At 37.1% G+C, this 13,358-nt stretch overlaps 1 protein-coding gene across 27 annotated transcripts in view; it reads right to left on the bottom strand.

Moving 5' to 3' along the window:
* Nucleotides 1-1,201: 1,201 nt before the first annotated feature.
* The window catches only part of DCUN1D4 (defective in cullin neddylation 1 domain containing 4), a 41,998-nt gene continuing 29,841 nt past the window's right edge, over nucleotides 1,202-13,358 (bottom strand). For all 27 annotated transcript variants that reach the window (XM_074588018.1, XM_074588040.1, XM_074588019.1 and 24 more), the window contains 6 exons: nucleotides 12,928-12,998; nucleotides 11,225-11,316; nucleotides 10,260-10,368; nucleotides 6,241-6,345; nucleotides 5,703-5,805; nucleotides 1,202-5,592 (listed from right to left, as the gene is read on the bottom strand). In XM_074588018.1, coding sequence (XP_074444119.1) covers nucleotides 5,537-5,592; nucleotides 5,703-5,805; nucleotides 6,241-6,345; nucleotides 10,260-10,368; nucleotides 11,225-11,316; nucleotides 12,928-12,998 — 536 coding nt within the window. In that variant the 3' untranslated portion in view covers nucleotides 1,202-5,536. The remainder of the gene's footprint in view (nucleotides 5,593-5,702; nucleotides 5,806-6,240; nucleotides 6,346-10,259; nucleotides 10,369-11,224; nucleotides 11,317-12,927; nucleotides 12,999-13,358) is intronic.

The following is a 13,358-nucleotide window of genomic DNA, read 5'->3' as shown; positions in this document are numbered from 1 at the left end:
TGACTCTGGTCCTGTCGCTGGACACTGCTGAAAAGAGTCTGGCTCTGTCGTCTTTACATCCTCCCTTCAGATATTTACATACATCAGTAAGATTCCTCCCCCCCTCCCCCCAGCACCTTCTCCAGGCTAAACAGTCCCAGCTCCCTCAGCCTTTGCTCGTAGGAGAGATGCTCCAGTCCCTTCATCATCTTTGTGGCGCTTTGCTGGACTCCCTCCAGTATGTCAGGATGTCTCTGGTACTGGGGAGCCCATAGGAGGGGACAGTGCTCCAGGTGTGGCCTCACCAGTGCTGAGTAGAGGGGAAGGATCATCTCCCTCCACCTGCCGGCAACACTTTGTCTAACGCAGCCCAAGATACAACTCGCCTTCTTTATGGCAAGGGCACGTCACTGGCTCATCTTCAACTTGGTGTCGACCAGAAATCCCACTCCCGTTTTCGCCAAGCTGCTTTCCAGCTGGGTGTCCCCCAGCATATATTGGTGCATGGGATCTTCCTCCCCAGGTGCAGGACTTTGCGCTTCTCCTTGTTGAAGTTCATGAGGTTCCTGTCAGCCTGTTCCTCCCGCCTGTCGAGGTCCCTCTGGATGGCAGCGTGACGCTCTGTTGTATCAACCACTTCTCCCACTTTGGTGTCATCAGCAAACTTGCTGAGGGTACACTCTGCCCTGTCATCCAGGTCACTAGTGAAGATGTTGAACAGGAGTGGAACCGGTATTGACCCCAGGGGTACAGCACTAGTTACTGGCCTCCAACTAGACTTTGTGGCACTGACCACCACCCTCTGGGCCCTGCCATTCAGCCAGTTTTCAGTCCACCTCCCACTGGCTGCTCATCAGCCCATACACCAACATCTTTTCTCTGAGGACCTCGCGGGCCGAAAGCCTGTCTTGAGATGAGCGGATAATAACTATGCTTCTTGTAAAATTTTGTCTTAAGGAGACATCCCTGCTCAAATTGGCTCTTTTTGTTGAAAACTTTTGTATTGCAATACTGGTTTACACCCACACACTCCATTTGAAACATACCCTTTTCCAACAAAAGTTTTAAATATTGATTTGCCTTAGTATTAGAAATAAGGATGAAAAGATTATACATACAAGTTCTCCGCTACTAAATGATAAAGGTTGCCAGCTGACGTGATACACGTTCAGATATGAGAATTTCTGAAGGATGAACCACAGAAAAACCTGAAGTCAGTTGCTGAAACCAACACAAACACTGTTTATTTGTGGGATGCCATTTTACATCAACACCAGCAAAAGACCTAAAAATCAACCGGTTGAACTCATGTTAAGTGGCGTAACAGTATTTTCCTCAGGTCGTGAGTCACAGGAGTTTAGCACACCTTATTTATGTAATATCCAAATAACTAAGACACAAAGCATTCACAGTTACAGGTTAACTGCCGTTCCTGCAACAGCAGTGTCAGTAGGTACTATTTTGTGACAACACACGTACACACGCACACACACACACGCGGGGGGGGGGGGGGGGGGGGGGGGAATTAAAAAAAAAACCAACAAATGAAAAATATCAAGCCAAGTTTTGGTCTCAATTACAGACAACAAACTATTTAGTTGGTGGATGGATTCTATACACTTTTACAGCAATACGAAAGGACAAAATATAAGGCCTAGAAAGAGGTATTTTAGCAGTTATAATTAAAACCAGGGCACAAGCTAACCTTTAAAGCTGTCTATATGAATTCCAAGAGTATTAAACAATTTGTTAGACTTGTGACCAAGGGTCAACAGAAATCTGGGAAAACCTTAAAACAACTGAAGTCCATCCCTTGCCCTCCAAAAAAGTAACTTGGGAATATTAACCAAGTAGCCACGAGCTGTAACTGATTTTGATTGTGTGAGCATATTCGTAATGAAATAAAATGCATGTATTTGTGGTAAAATGGGAGAGGCCTCCAGTCCTTTATAAATGTTAGAAAAGGCTACACAAAGGTAACCCAAATACTTACTGTAGCTTAAAGACAACCTTAAAACAGGTTTTAACTGAAAATTCAAGTACATAAAGGAGTCCAATAAATTCCATCCTCTTCAGCTTGCTTCCCTTGAAAAAGATACAAAGTGAAAAAACAACAGTAACAGAATCATATTAATAATTTAAATACTGAACATTATTTTGCTCTGGAATGAAATTTCATTCGTGGAATGTTTTGGTTACTAATATTCAGAGAATCGTAGAAAAGACCTTAAAGATCATCGAGTCCAAAGAGCTCCAAACGTTTGTCATCTATCACCTTAGTGTGTCAACTGCTATAGTCTTTGGATGCCGTTTTCCTTTCACTAACTGGCTTTCCACTTTACGTCTCCCAAATACCCAGCATGAATTGCACGTAGATCATCAAGTTTCTGCCATAAGGACAATAACAGCACACCAGAAAGATCCGCGTAAGACCTGTGAAGCTTCTGCCAGAATGGCCTCTTGGTGTCTTGTCCAAGAAGTCAGCATATTCCGTATGTTACTTTTCAAAAGCAAAAAAACCCAACCCTATTATCAACTATATGATGGCATAACAAACAAAAAACCAAACACCAAACTTGTACTAAATACAAAGTAAACTGAGTAGCTTAGTTAAGTTTCCACTTATTTAAAAATGAGAGAGAACTTCTCCAAAATACAAGAGCTGGCAACGTTAGGATCCTCTGCTTATCAGCACATATAGCAAAATCCAGAAGGATGGATAGCACAGGGAAGTGTATCAAACCATACCGGTCCATTTTAGTTCATTTGTTCTCTATCAACGTCAGTAAAGCCATCTCCTAGCTGTAATTAAATTTGTGGTTTATTTTATGAAGATGCATGTTTATAAACCAGCTGAAAACTACAGATTCATCCTGCTTGCAAAAGGAAAAAAAAAAAATTTGCCGCATCTATCTGATTCCTTTCCAAACACATTCTTCCTTTCCTTCACTCCTGATTACTTTTATCCAAGGAAAAACTGAAGAGTTTGTTTACTTATACAGCGTGAATACTTTCTGAGGTTTCTTTTCCCCTGTTTTCTTTGCTTTTAATTAATTTTTGTGTTCCGCTAAACATTAGCAAAACTTGGAAAAAGAGCACCTGGTTGAGCTGAACAGATTTCTGTTGACCCTGTTACATGAAAATTATACCTATAAGAGTAATAGATTAAAAGTGTCTTTGGCTCTTGCTTCCGTTACTGGAAGCCAAATTATTTGTGACATACAAAACCTTTTATGCAAACCTTGCATTTGTTGCAGGATTCATGCCAATTTGTGTTAAACAGTTTTCTAAAGTCAGTAACTAGCTTAATGTTTAAGAACAATTACAGTACTTCACTTAAAATCTCAGCAACCACTATTTAGCCTAATTTTACATGTTATATTGCTTCTAAGTTCATTCTTTTAAGAACTAAACCAGCAGCTCCACTGATATTTCCTTACGGTTATACTATGGTAATATACACATTTACATCAGAAGTCTTAATAAAACGCGTGTGTTTTAGTAAGAGGCTTATTGTAAACATTAAATACCACACTCCACTGAATTAATTTCTTGTGCAAACTGGCATCAAACATGGAATTAAGGTTATGCGTATTAGTACATACGAAAGCAATGACTATGTATGTTTTACCACTATTAACTTTAAAGGGCACTATTTAGTCTCATGGAAATCCGAACGTGACCATTTCACGGGGAAAGGTAGTATTTCCTTCACAGCATCATGAAATTCTAGGTTTTGTATAGGCATACATATTGTATATTTATGTATATACAAATATACACAAACACACACAATTTTTGTCTTTGGCAGCTGAATTTGACAAACGAAACCCAACAACAACAGACAGATCTGAACACAACCGACCACCTGTAGCACCACAATTACAACCTCCTGGTCCAGGGCAACAAACTAACGTGCTTTTGCTAAACTAGGCTTAATCCTGAAAGTAGTCAAGTTTGCGATAGTTGTTCCTGACTTCAGTGATGGCAGAATAGGACCTTCAATGCAGCTGAAAATTTTACCTTCAACCTAAAACGCTTCCCCCCCTTCCCCTGGATTGCATTCTAGAGAAACAGCAAAACTGCCAATCCCTTGTTAAATATTTCTACACAAAAGTAATGTTATTCTTCATTCCAATACATCCACTGGCCCTTTTTTGTTAAATGCTCCGCGAATCAATATGGAACATTTTAATAAATCCTTAGAGATCAAAGTTTAATAGCACCGGATACTTCAAGGACCTATTTATAAAAATCAACACTAACGTTAATAAAGAAGGGTAAGGCAAAGACAATGTGACAAAATTACAGAGCTTAAACATAATTTCGTTCACTCATTTTCCCCAAAATAATCACTGGAACTGCCCTATAAAGAAATGAGTGAAATAGCCAGTGGTCCCTACTAAAAAGTACTGTCAGTTAATGCTGGTGTTTAACATGCCCATTGCCTGCAACGGACATTCTGCTAGGAAATTCCAATCCCCAGCATGAAAGAAAAAGTAATGTTTTGACTATTCAATATCATATTTTTAATTACTTAGAAACACAAAGTTAGAGACCCTGGTAAAAACTAATGTTACAAAAAAAAAAAAAAAAAACAAAACCAAACCACAAACCCCAAATCTCTATTATCTATGTGCTAGGGGTGAGCAGACTTTATTCCCCAAACCACTAATTTCAGCTAGAACTTTCAATTTCAGAGACCAAAACAATTTCACAGACCAAACACTCTCGGGTACACCAAAAATTAAAAGGAATATGCCAAAGGCAATTTACGAAAGTCTAAAACCCATTTTTAAAAGGTACTTTAATTTGTTCATTTGTACCTGTAATGACTACTGCAGTTTTAACATTAAAAAGTCAGTACTTTTTTCTTCAAATGGAAATCATCTGTGGCATGTACAACTATTACAGTGTTATAATATTTATATGTGTATACATATTTTTTTAAGACACCAATGTTTCGTTCCTATTAAGCAATAGGTCAGGTTTGGCGAATTCCGGTGAAGAAAGTCACAGCACGTCTTCTCCCCTCAGAAACTGGCATCTCAAATAGTAACATTAAAATTGACAATAGTTCTTCACATAACTATGTCCAAGCAGTCTGTTCATTTCATTTTCTGAAATGCTACATTTGAGACCAAAAGAAAAACAAAATAACTGAAGTTTCAACAAACATGTAAGTGATGACTAGAAATATGCCACAAAATTATTTTTACAATACATTTCTGCAGAAATAATCCCTAGGTGAAGCTTCTTTTTTTTTTTATACACATATACAAAATTTAGACAGCAATATACACATAATCACAGTGAAGACGCTGGCAAGTTCACCAATTCGTAGTGTAAATACAAAATGCAAAGCAGCCTTCAAAGAGAACAATGCTACACAGCAAGCATAGCTAGCTTGTTAAATAGCAAACATCAAAAGTTCCCTGCAAAAGGGATGCAGTGCAAGAAAAGCAGCATGCACTTCGATACAAATAGCAGTTTATGGCTAATGGTTGACATAACTGTGGTAACAGTGACTCTTGAGTGGCTGTGCATAGTTAAACTCCTATGTCATCTGTTTTCCTTTATACCATTCCACAAACTCATCCAACAACACTGGCCCTGTAGAGAGATCAAATAACTATATTTTACAAAACTCTGTAAAAGGACACTGAATGATTAAGCTCAGAGAAAGAAATTATTTTAGAACTCCGACATATGGTAGTACTTACAGGCTCCATCTTCATCATAGTTACTGAGGTCAAGGTTAATTGTTCTGCTGAATTCAAGAACGTTACACCATTGGTCCTTATTGATAACTTTGTATTTTGATTGCTGCTTAAGGCAAGAAACAGAAGTTACTAAGATATATTTTCAACTCCCTCAAAGAAAATTTAAACCTTGTGATGAATTATTATTTTAATCTATATGCCATCTAAAACTAAATAGGATTAAAGAAACCACTAAGTAGTCAAACTTGTGCTGATTAATACATGTTTCTAGTTAAGACATCTTTTAGTGGACAAACACACAGCAATAAAATGAACGTCCAAAAGAAAATCAAAGACATTTTATACTTTGTCTTGCATCAAATAAACCATAGCAGCATAGGGATTTGGGGAAAACGAAGAAAGAAAAGATAACCAGCTGCATGTGCTGCTTTGGGGGTTTAGCATATTCTAAATCAGAGCAAAAAACTCTTAGCTGTTCATTCTACCTCTAGTTAAAGTATCAAAGAAGACACATGTAATTCTGTTTCAAACTTCATACCTCTAGAAACTGGTGAAATACTGGAAAAAGAGACCATGTTTTTCCTAAAAGAAGGCCCAACATACACTTGGCAGTATTGATATCTAGGCTGCGCTGGTCCTTTTCCTGCATAAAAAGGAAAAAGGTCAAAAAGGAAAAAAAGAGCATTATTTCAAGATTTTTCACTTCCCCGGCTGGCTGTACTACAGCTCACCCACACTTAACATAAATTAACAAATAAATAATATAACAATTAACTATAAATAGCAGTATCAAACAGTGTTTTTTTAATAAAACACAACTTCCTAGTAAAATTTCCTTCCTCATAGCTAATGACTTGCTATACGGAGATGCTGCTTTCTCTCCCCTTTCCCAAAAGACTGTCACCGCTACTGCACGAGGCATACGCTCCTGTTTGTGACTTCAGACCTTTCCAGAAAGCAATGGCCATTAGACCCATACTAATGCGTGCATATATGCCTCTGCATTGCCATACATCTCTTAAAATAGTATTGCTGTGCATATTTCCTGCATTGTTACTACAACTATATGAACTGTCAGTAGATGGTTAAGTAGCTATCAGGTAACAATGACCACGCAAGAGCAAGCCAAGGAGGTTCTCTGTTCTGTTATTCTACTGATTACACGAAATTCAGATTACATTAATTACCAAATGAGAAAAGGGAAGAGAATACACCAGCACATACAGACCCCTCGCAGAACCATTGCAGTTTTAGTTCAATGTAGCACTAGTACGTTAAGGCTTAAGGGGTGATTTTGTTTGCTTCTGCTAACAAAAAGAAGCGTCATCTGTAGCCAGCAGATTCATTACATCGAAGCAGTGGGAAAATTAAATATACTCGTTAACACAACTTCTGCACATCTCAAAAGTAACATGTGGACATGTAAGATTCCATTCTGTTATTTTAAGTAGTTTATCCATCTACATTTGTTGTCTTGAAATTAAATAAATTTTGGTGAGAGATGGGATGTAAACCCCCACCCTTTTATGCCTTGATTACAGCATTAAGCTAAAAATTCAGAAATTAATGAAATCACAAAAAATAAAGTTCCCTATTAGCTACTGGAGACCATGATCTCTATGTATTCATGATTGCAGACTGCAAAGTCCAAATTAAGAAAAACCAGAGCTATAGGGATACAGAGGATACAGGGAGTACCTAAGAGAACAGTACAAGAGAGCTACCCAAGATAAAGGGAACGGAGGCCGGTGCCTCAGCTGTACAAGTGCAGGTGTATGCACTACAGAACACACCTCTTTATTAAAAAAATCAAGCTCAAAACATAACTGAATTGTGTTCTATCACGTAGGAAGGATGGGGTAGAGCGAGATCCCAGTTCTCAGACAACAACTGAACGCCTTAGCCACAAGGTTAGCCTCTCTTCTTGCAACCCATTTCATACAAAATATACCTCAGTTCTAAAATCACGTAGACGGAATTTAATGTAGATTTGTTTTGGAAGGTAAGTGGGGAGGCCAGCAACTCTGAAAACATCAGAAGCTGTTTTACATTCTGGTCACTAAATCCAAGAGGGACTTCACTCAATCTGATCTAGAGTGAAAAATTAAATTCCAGGATGAACAAAGCTTTGCAATTAGAAATAAAGCTGGGGAAAAAAAACCTGCAAAGGCTTTTTTGTATTAATATAATACAATTCTTCCACTTATTTCCAACATCAAATAGTTCTATAAACTAATCCTCTTTCCAAAGCCCATTTACACCTCTGTCACAAACACCTTTAAGCAGAAATCATACTGTTGCGAGACTACATTTTATTTTCCATACTTTTTGTACTCTGAATTCTCCCCGTACACTCAAGCGTTAATGAAATCAGGCTCTGTTGCCTTTACTTTGGCCATGCTGTTTTTACATTCCTTGCATTGTTAAGTTTCTGCATTCTCCAACTACTGTTGAGAACAAATTGTTCAGATAAGCCCTTTATACCCACCTCCAACTGCCTAATGGCACATCTGCCATGACAGATGTTCCCATTTCATCCTGAACATACATTCCAGATACTTACATTCTTTTTCTTGAATACAGTGGAAAGAATATATTGACCAACTCTGATAAATTTCATTATTTGTTTTACATTGATGACAGTCAGTCTGTCTGAGATTTTTTTTTTTCCACAATATTTTGGACCTATTTAAGCCATGAAATACACGCATCTGTATGTTCTCAAACTTGGCAATGACAATGGCAAACAGGGAGCGAGGAATGTATTTGTGCTTAATACCAACATATGGCGTTTTAAATTATTTCCTCAAATCCATGCTGACTTACATCATGCATGCTGCATAAAACCTCAATGACCCTAAATACCAAATCACAACAGATGCTTTCAAAAATTCTCTTAAAATTTCAGAAGTTTAGACAAGTGGGTTTTGCCATGGAGCACTTTCCTGAAATAATTACCCTTAGGACGGAAATTACACGATTTTCTGAATCAAACCCCAAAACTATGCTCATCAGCTTTTTTCTATGAATCACTTCATTGATTCTGATAAAAATTACATACAGATTCATCTGCTGCATCTACATAAATATATCAGCCTTTGTCAGCATTCACTTCTATTCTCACTGGATGCCATTCTCCTGTAGACTTCCCCGGCTCCGCAGTATTAAAAGTTCAGTAATTCTATTTATCTAATATTGTTTTGACAATCTCCCAGTTGATGCGCCTTTGACTTACAGTTCTACAGTATGGGGGGGGTGTCACAAATCACGTCACAGCATTTGTGTCTCAATGTTTAAATACTCATTCAAGACCACTGTTTGTCACATCAATTTGGTACCTCTTGAAAAAACTCCACGCACCATCTTCTTTTTAAGCTTCTGCACTAACTTTTGACAGGCTGGTGCAGATTTGCTACTAATTAAACATTTTTTTAATTTATTCCAAGTAGTTCATCAGTATCTTGAACTTCTTTGGCAATGTTACTTATTTCCAGCCTTTGCATTTTACGTTTAGCAAAACTGGCAGAATAAATCTTCACAAAGCAAAGGAGGAATTAAGATGTTGATATGGCTTTTTTGCCCTCTCATACTAATAGCATACACTCTGTCATATTCAACTGTAGGCTTCCCTGGTTAAAAGTGAACTACCGTGAATCTCTCTGCGTGCTGACATGCAGAAAGCACTGATGTACCACAAATCTGAGTTAGTCATGACAGAATTGCTCTCAGTTCCATTTCTTCTCATTATTTTTCTCATGTTACTTTTTTTTTCTGCAAATTTTCTTGGTGCTTTTGGTTTTCCTGCACTGAAATCTGAGCTTCAGTTTTGCCTGTGACCATTTTTATGTTAAATCTTCTGTACACTGCATCATGTTAGCAAGACAGATGTCCAAATTCCATGTCAAAATGTTAGCTCAGAAAATTCAAGTTCTTTTATTGCTCCCTTTAAGTAGGAATAGTCTTACGCATATTATGGGTTCCAATGCCAGGTACAATTTTATCAATATGTATTTTATATCAGGAAGACCGACATCAGAATATTGTTTAACAAATACTGAGAACATCATTAATGACCTTCCAACAGTCGTGTGAACCAGTATTTGTATTATATCATATCTGGCTTTTATCATGTTAGTTATTTTCATTCAGAAATGGCTGAATTGCCTTCCTATTTTAAGTATGTTTATGCTCCCAGAATTCATACAGCAAGAAGAAAAACCAGGGTAATTATAAAGCCAGTGGAAGTAAGTGGCAAAGCTCCAACAGGCAACAGAATAGGGCCTAAATGACTTCCTTGAAGTCACAAAACAGCTTGAAGCAGAGAGGCAACAAAACATGTCAAAACACTAAACCACTGAACATCAAGCATCCTATACACATTTATTTTCCAGTTCTGGCATTTTGCACATACGTTTTTAGACCACAAACGGTTCCATTCGTTAAAAGCAATCTTGAGCGGTATCTTAAGAGAAACATATTTAGAAGTACACAGCCTTTCAGTTATTACTTAGGAAGGTAAGGTTTTAATTTCAGAAGCTGGTTTTCCACAGTACTTACCCGTGCAAAGTCAAACGCGTATCTATAAATAAGTTTAAAATTGGTAGGCTCATTTAATAAAGATCTCAAGTAATCCAGAGAATTTCTCAATTTTTCTGTAGTATCACATCTAGAGGAAAAGCACAATGTGAATTTAGAGTCTGCATTCTTATACAGGTGTCTGATATTTTAGAAAAGAACCTCTAACGTCTATCCCCATCAATCTGTTCAAAATACATCACTCAAAAACCATCATGTTTACGAGTTGGTCTGCATAAAATGCCTTGATTAAACCCACTGTGTGAAATGGATTTAGATAAAATGGCAAAGTCTTACGTTGGTACTCTGATAAAAATTTGTTTGGCTTTGTAGAAAATGCACTCTCCAATAGATTAAGCTAAGAGCTTTTCTACACATGACAAACAATCAGCAAACCACAGCAGCGAAACAATACTTCTGTAGTTTTGCTGAAACTATAGAACTTTCTAAACAGTTTTATTGATTCTGTTGTGGAAGATAAGTCAAAACACAGTTCTGTCTCCAGCTCTCTATGAAACGTGATTATTCAACTGTATTTACGTTAATTATGTCGTGGAAATAAGGTCTCAACTGGAGAAAGCAACTCTTAGAAAGAACATGACAATGCAGAATCACAGAAAGGGTTTGTATTAATTAGCATTTTAAACTACAACAGACTAATATCTAATAGATGGACGTCCCTGGGAACAGAAACAATGTCGAACTTCATGACATTTCTGTTTTCTTGACACTGAAGACATTTTAATCCAACTGTATTTAAACACATATCTCCCAGGTTTCAAGTTGTCTAAGTGGCATATCACCATAAATAGGACCAAAAATATATGGCTTCCACTCCACGGTAGAGCTCTCTGCTTTAGGTGTTACAAGTCAAAACATCAAACCGTGTTTTTTCTAAAAAAAATGGGTTTACTATAACAAACTGAAGAGGTTTTTAAAGCACTTACTGTAGTGATGTCATTCCTTTTAACCATTCTTGTAATGTAAAGTAGCCCATGTTTTGTGCATCCAATTTCCATGCTAGTACGAGCATAACTACCTGTTTTGAAGAGAAAAAAAAAATGAAGACTGAAAAAAATTAACAAAAAGATCCATGCATTTTTCAAATAATTACTGTTTAGTAGGCTACAGATGCTTTACTCGTATAAATGGGATATTTGGATCTTTGCTACACTATTTTAAAAGTTAAAAAAACCCTGAAAGCGACAAACCTGCACATAACACAAACAAAAAGAAGAAAGTGCAAAGATCCAGAGTGAACACCCACCCAAGTTACCAGTAGCCACCTTAATTCAAGTGAATGCGCACAGTCACCTAGTGAGCAGTGCAATGAGGAAGGTAACCTGGTGCAAAAGCTACAAAAAAGGTTTCCCAAAACAACTACAAAATCTAAGTACCAATCTGATCACAAGCTACATTTGGCATTTGTTAAACTCTCATCCAGGTGAACATCAGCTGCAATCCCTGAGCTCTGTGAAATCCAAATATTCTAAAGCTACCCCAGGGTACTGCCAGCCTACCTAATTTTGCAGGTCTGAACAGGCGTATAATTCACGTAGATGTTAAGTAAAGCTAGATGAACCAACGTTAACACACATCAAAATAGAGACTGACGCATAAATAGTTCAGTTTTCCCCAAAAGGAAACAGAGCCCTTTTCACATCTTCACACAGAAGACTGAGGCACTAAAGAATTTAGATAGAGTGATACCATAAGATTACTATCTTTTTCAGGAACTTAAGAAACCACTTTTGATATATACATGGAAAAACTTGCAGGACAACTGACCCTGCAGACTAGAAGAAAAAAATAATCAAGTCATTTAAATTTGCAAGTCAGCCATTAACTTGCTAATGTTAGTGCAGCTAATCAGAACACCTACTTATATACCCAAATGTCTGCATAAATCTCAAGGGTTTATTACAGTCATAAACTCCAAAATTAGCAAATTACACCTTATATTTACAGTAAATCTTTCAAAACCACAATTCTCATTTTACTTAGTCAGAGATGATGCTTTATGAATCCTGCAAAAGGTGGAACTTGCATATACATTTAAAGAGCAAAAACTGGTCACTAGGAAAAAGCCTGTAAAATGCACAACCATTCATTTTTAAATTTTATTTACTTCTGTATATAAATTCATCTTTTATATATATATAAAACTATATATATATTCTTTATTTGTGTTTTGAAATGGCGTAATGGGAGCGCTAAACTTGCTCACAATATTTGAAATCCCCTTCTCTCCTAGAAAACCCAAAGAAAACATTACTTTGTATTTGCTACATTAAATCTCCAGTGTTGTCTCATTGTTTCAGAAAAGACAATAGCGAGCTTTCCTTTTTTTTATTCCTTTTTTTTTTTTTTAAATCTCTTTCTTTTGGTGGGGGGGGGGCTGGGGTGGAAAAGTGAAGGAGAAGGGGTGGCAGCAAAGACAAATTTAGTTTTTACAGACTGATAGTCTGGGGTTTAAAATAAAGGCAAGATGTTTCCAAAGGTCTATATAAACCTCCTTGATTTGTATTTCCTTAATTTTTTAAAAAACTCCCAAGAATTTTTTAATTCTTGATGGAGAAATAAGAGATATAAGACTGGCTCACGTACGTCATAACAGATTAGGCACTTTTTGAATGGATTTTGAACTTACATTTTCTGGTTCAACTCCAATGTCTTCACAAAACTTCTCCATACCTTCTGGCCCCACGATGTCATCAGTGCCTGCAAACAAAATGCATTTTACTTGTCTCTGAAAATCAAAACGGTCTGACCTTTACAGCACAAGAGAAATGCAATCACACAGTACAAGGTGAACTTCCATACAGGGTTTTTTTGGTTTGTTTTGACACGCGACAAATATTTCCACACTTACTATCAGACTTGGATACACCTAAATCTTTATCTCACCTTTGGAAACAAAGACAGAAAAACTGTAAAACAACTCTTCATTCCTGTCAGTATCCTTTATTCTACCCATTTACTGAAATAATATTGGAAGAGCAAACTAATAAGATATTTAGGAATGCACTTAAGACTAGCAGAACATCCACATAATATTACCACGGTTAAATTAGTGGACAA

This window comes from Larus michahellis, chromosome 5 (assembly GCF_964199755.1).
Source record: "Larus michahellis chromosome 5, bLarMic1.1, whole genome shotgun sequence".
Taxonomy (NCBI): Eukaryota; Metazoa; Chordata; class Aves; order Charadriiformes; family Laridae; genus Larus; species Larus michahellis.
Note: the sequence above shows the minus strand (reverse complement) of the source record. Positions and strands in the feature narration are given on the sequence as shown.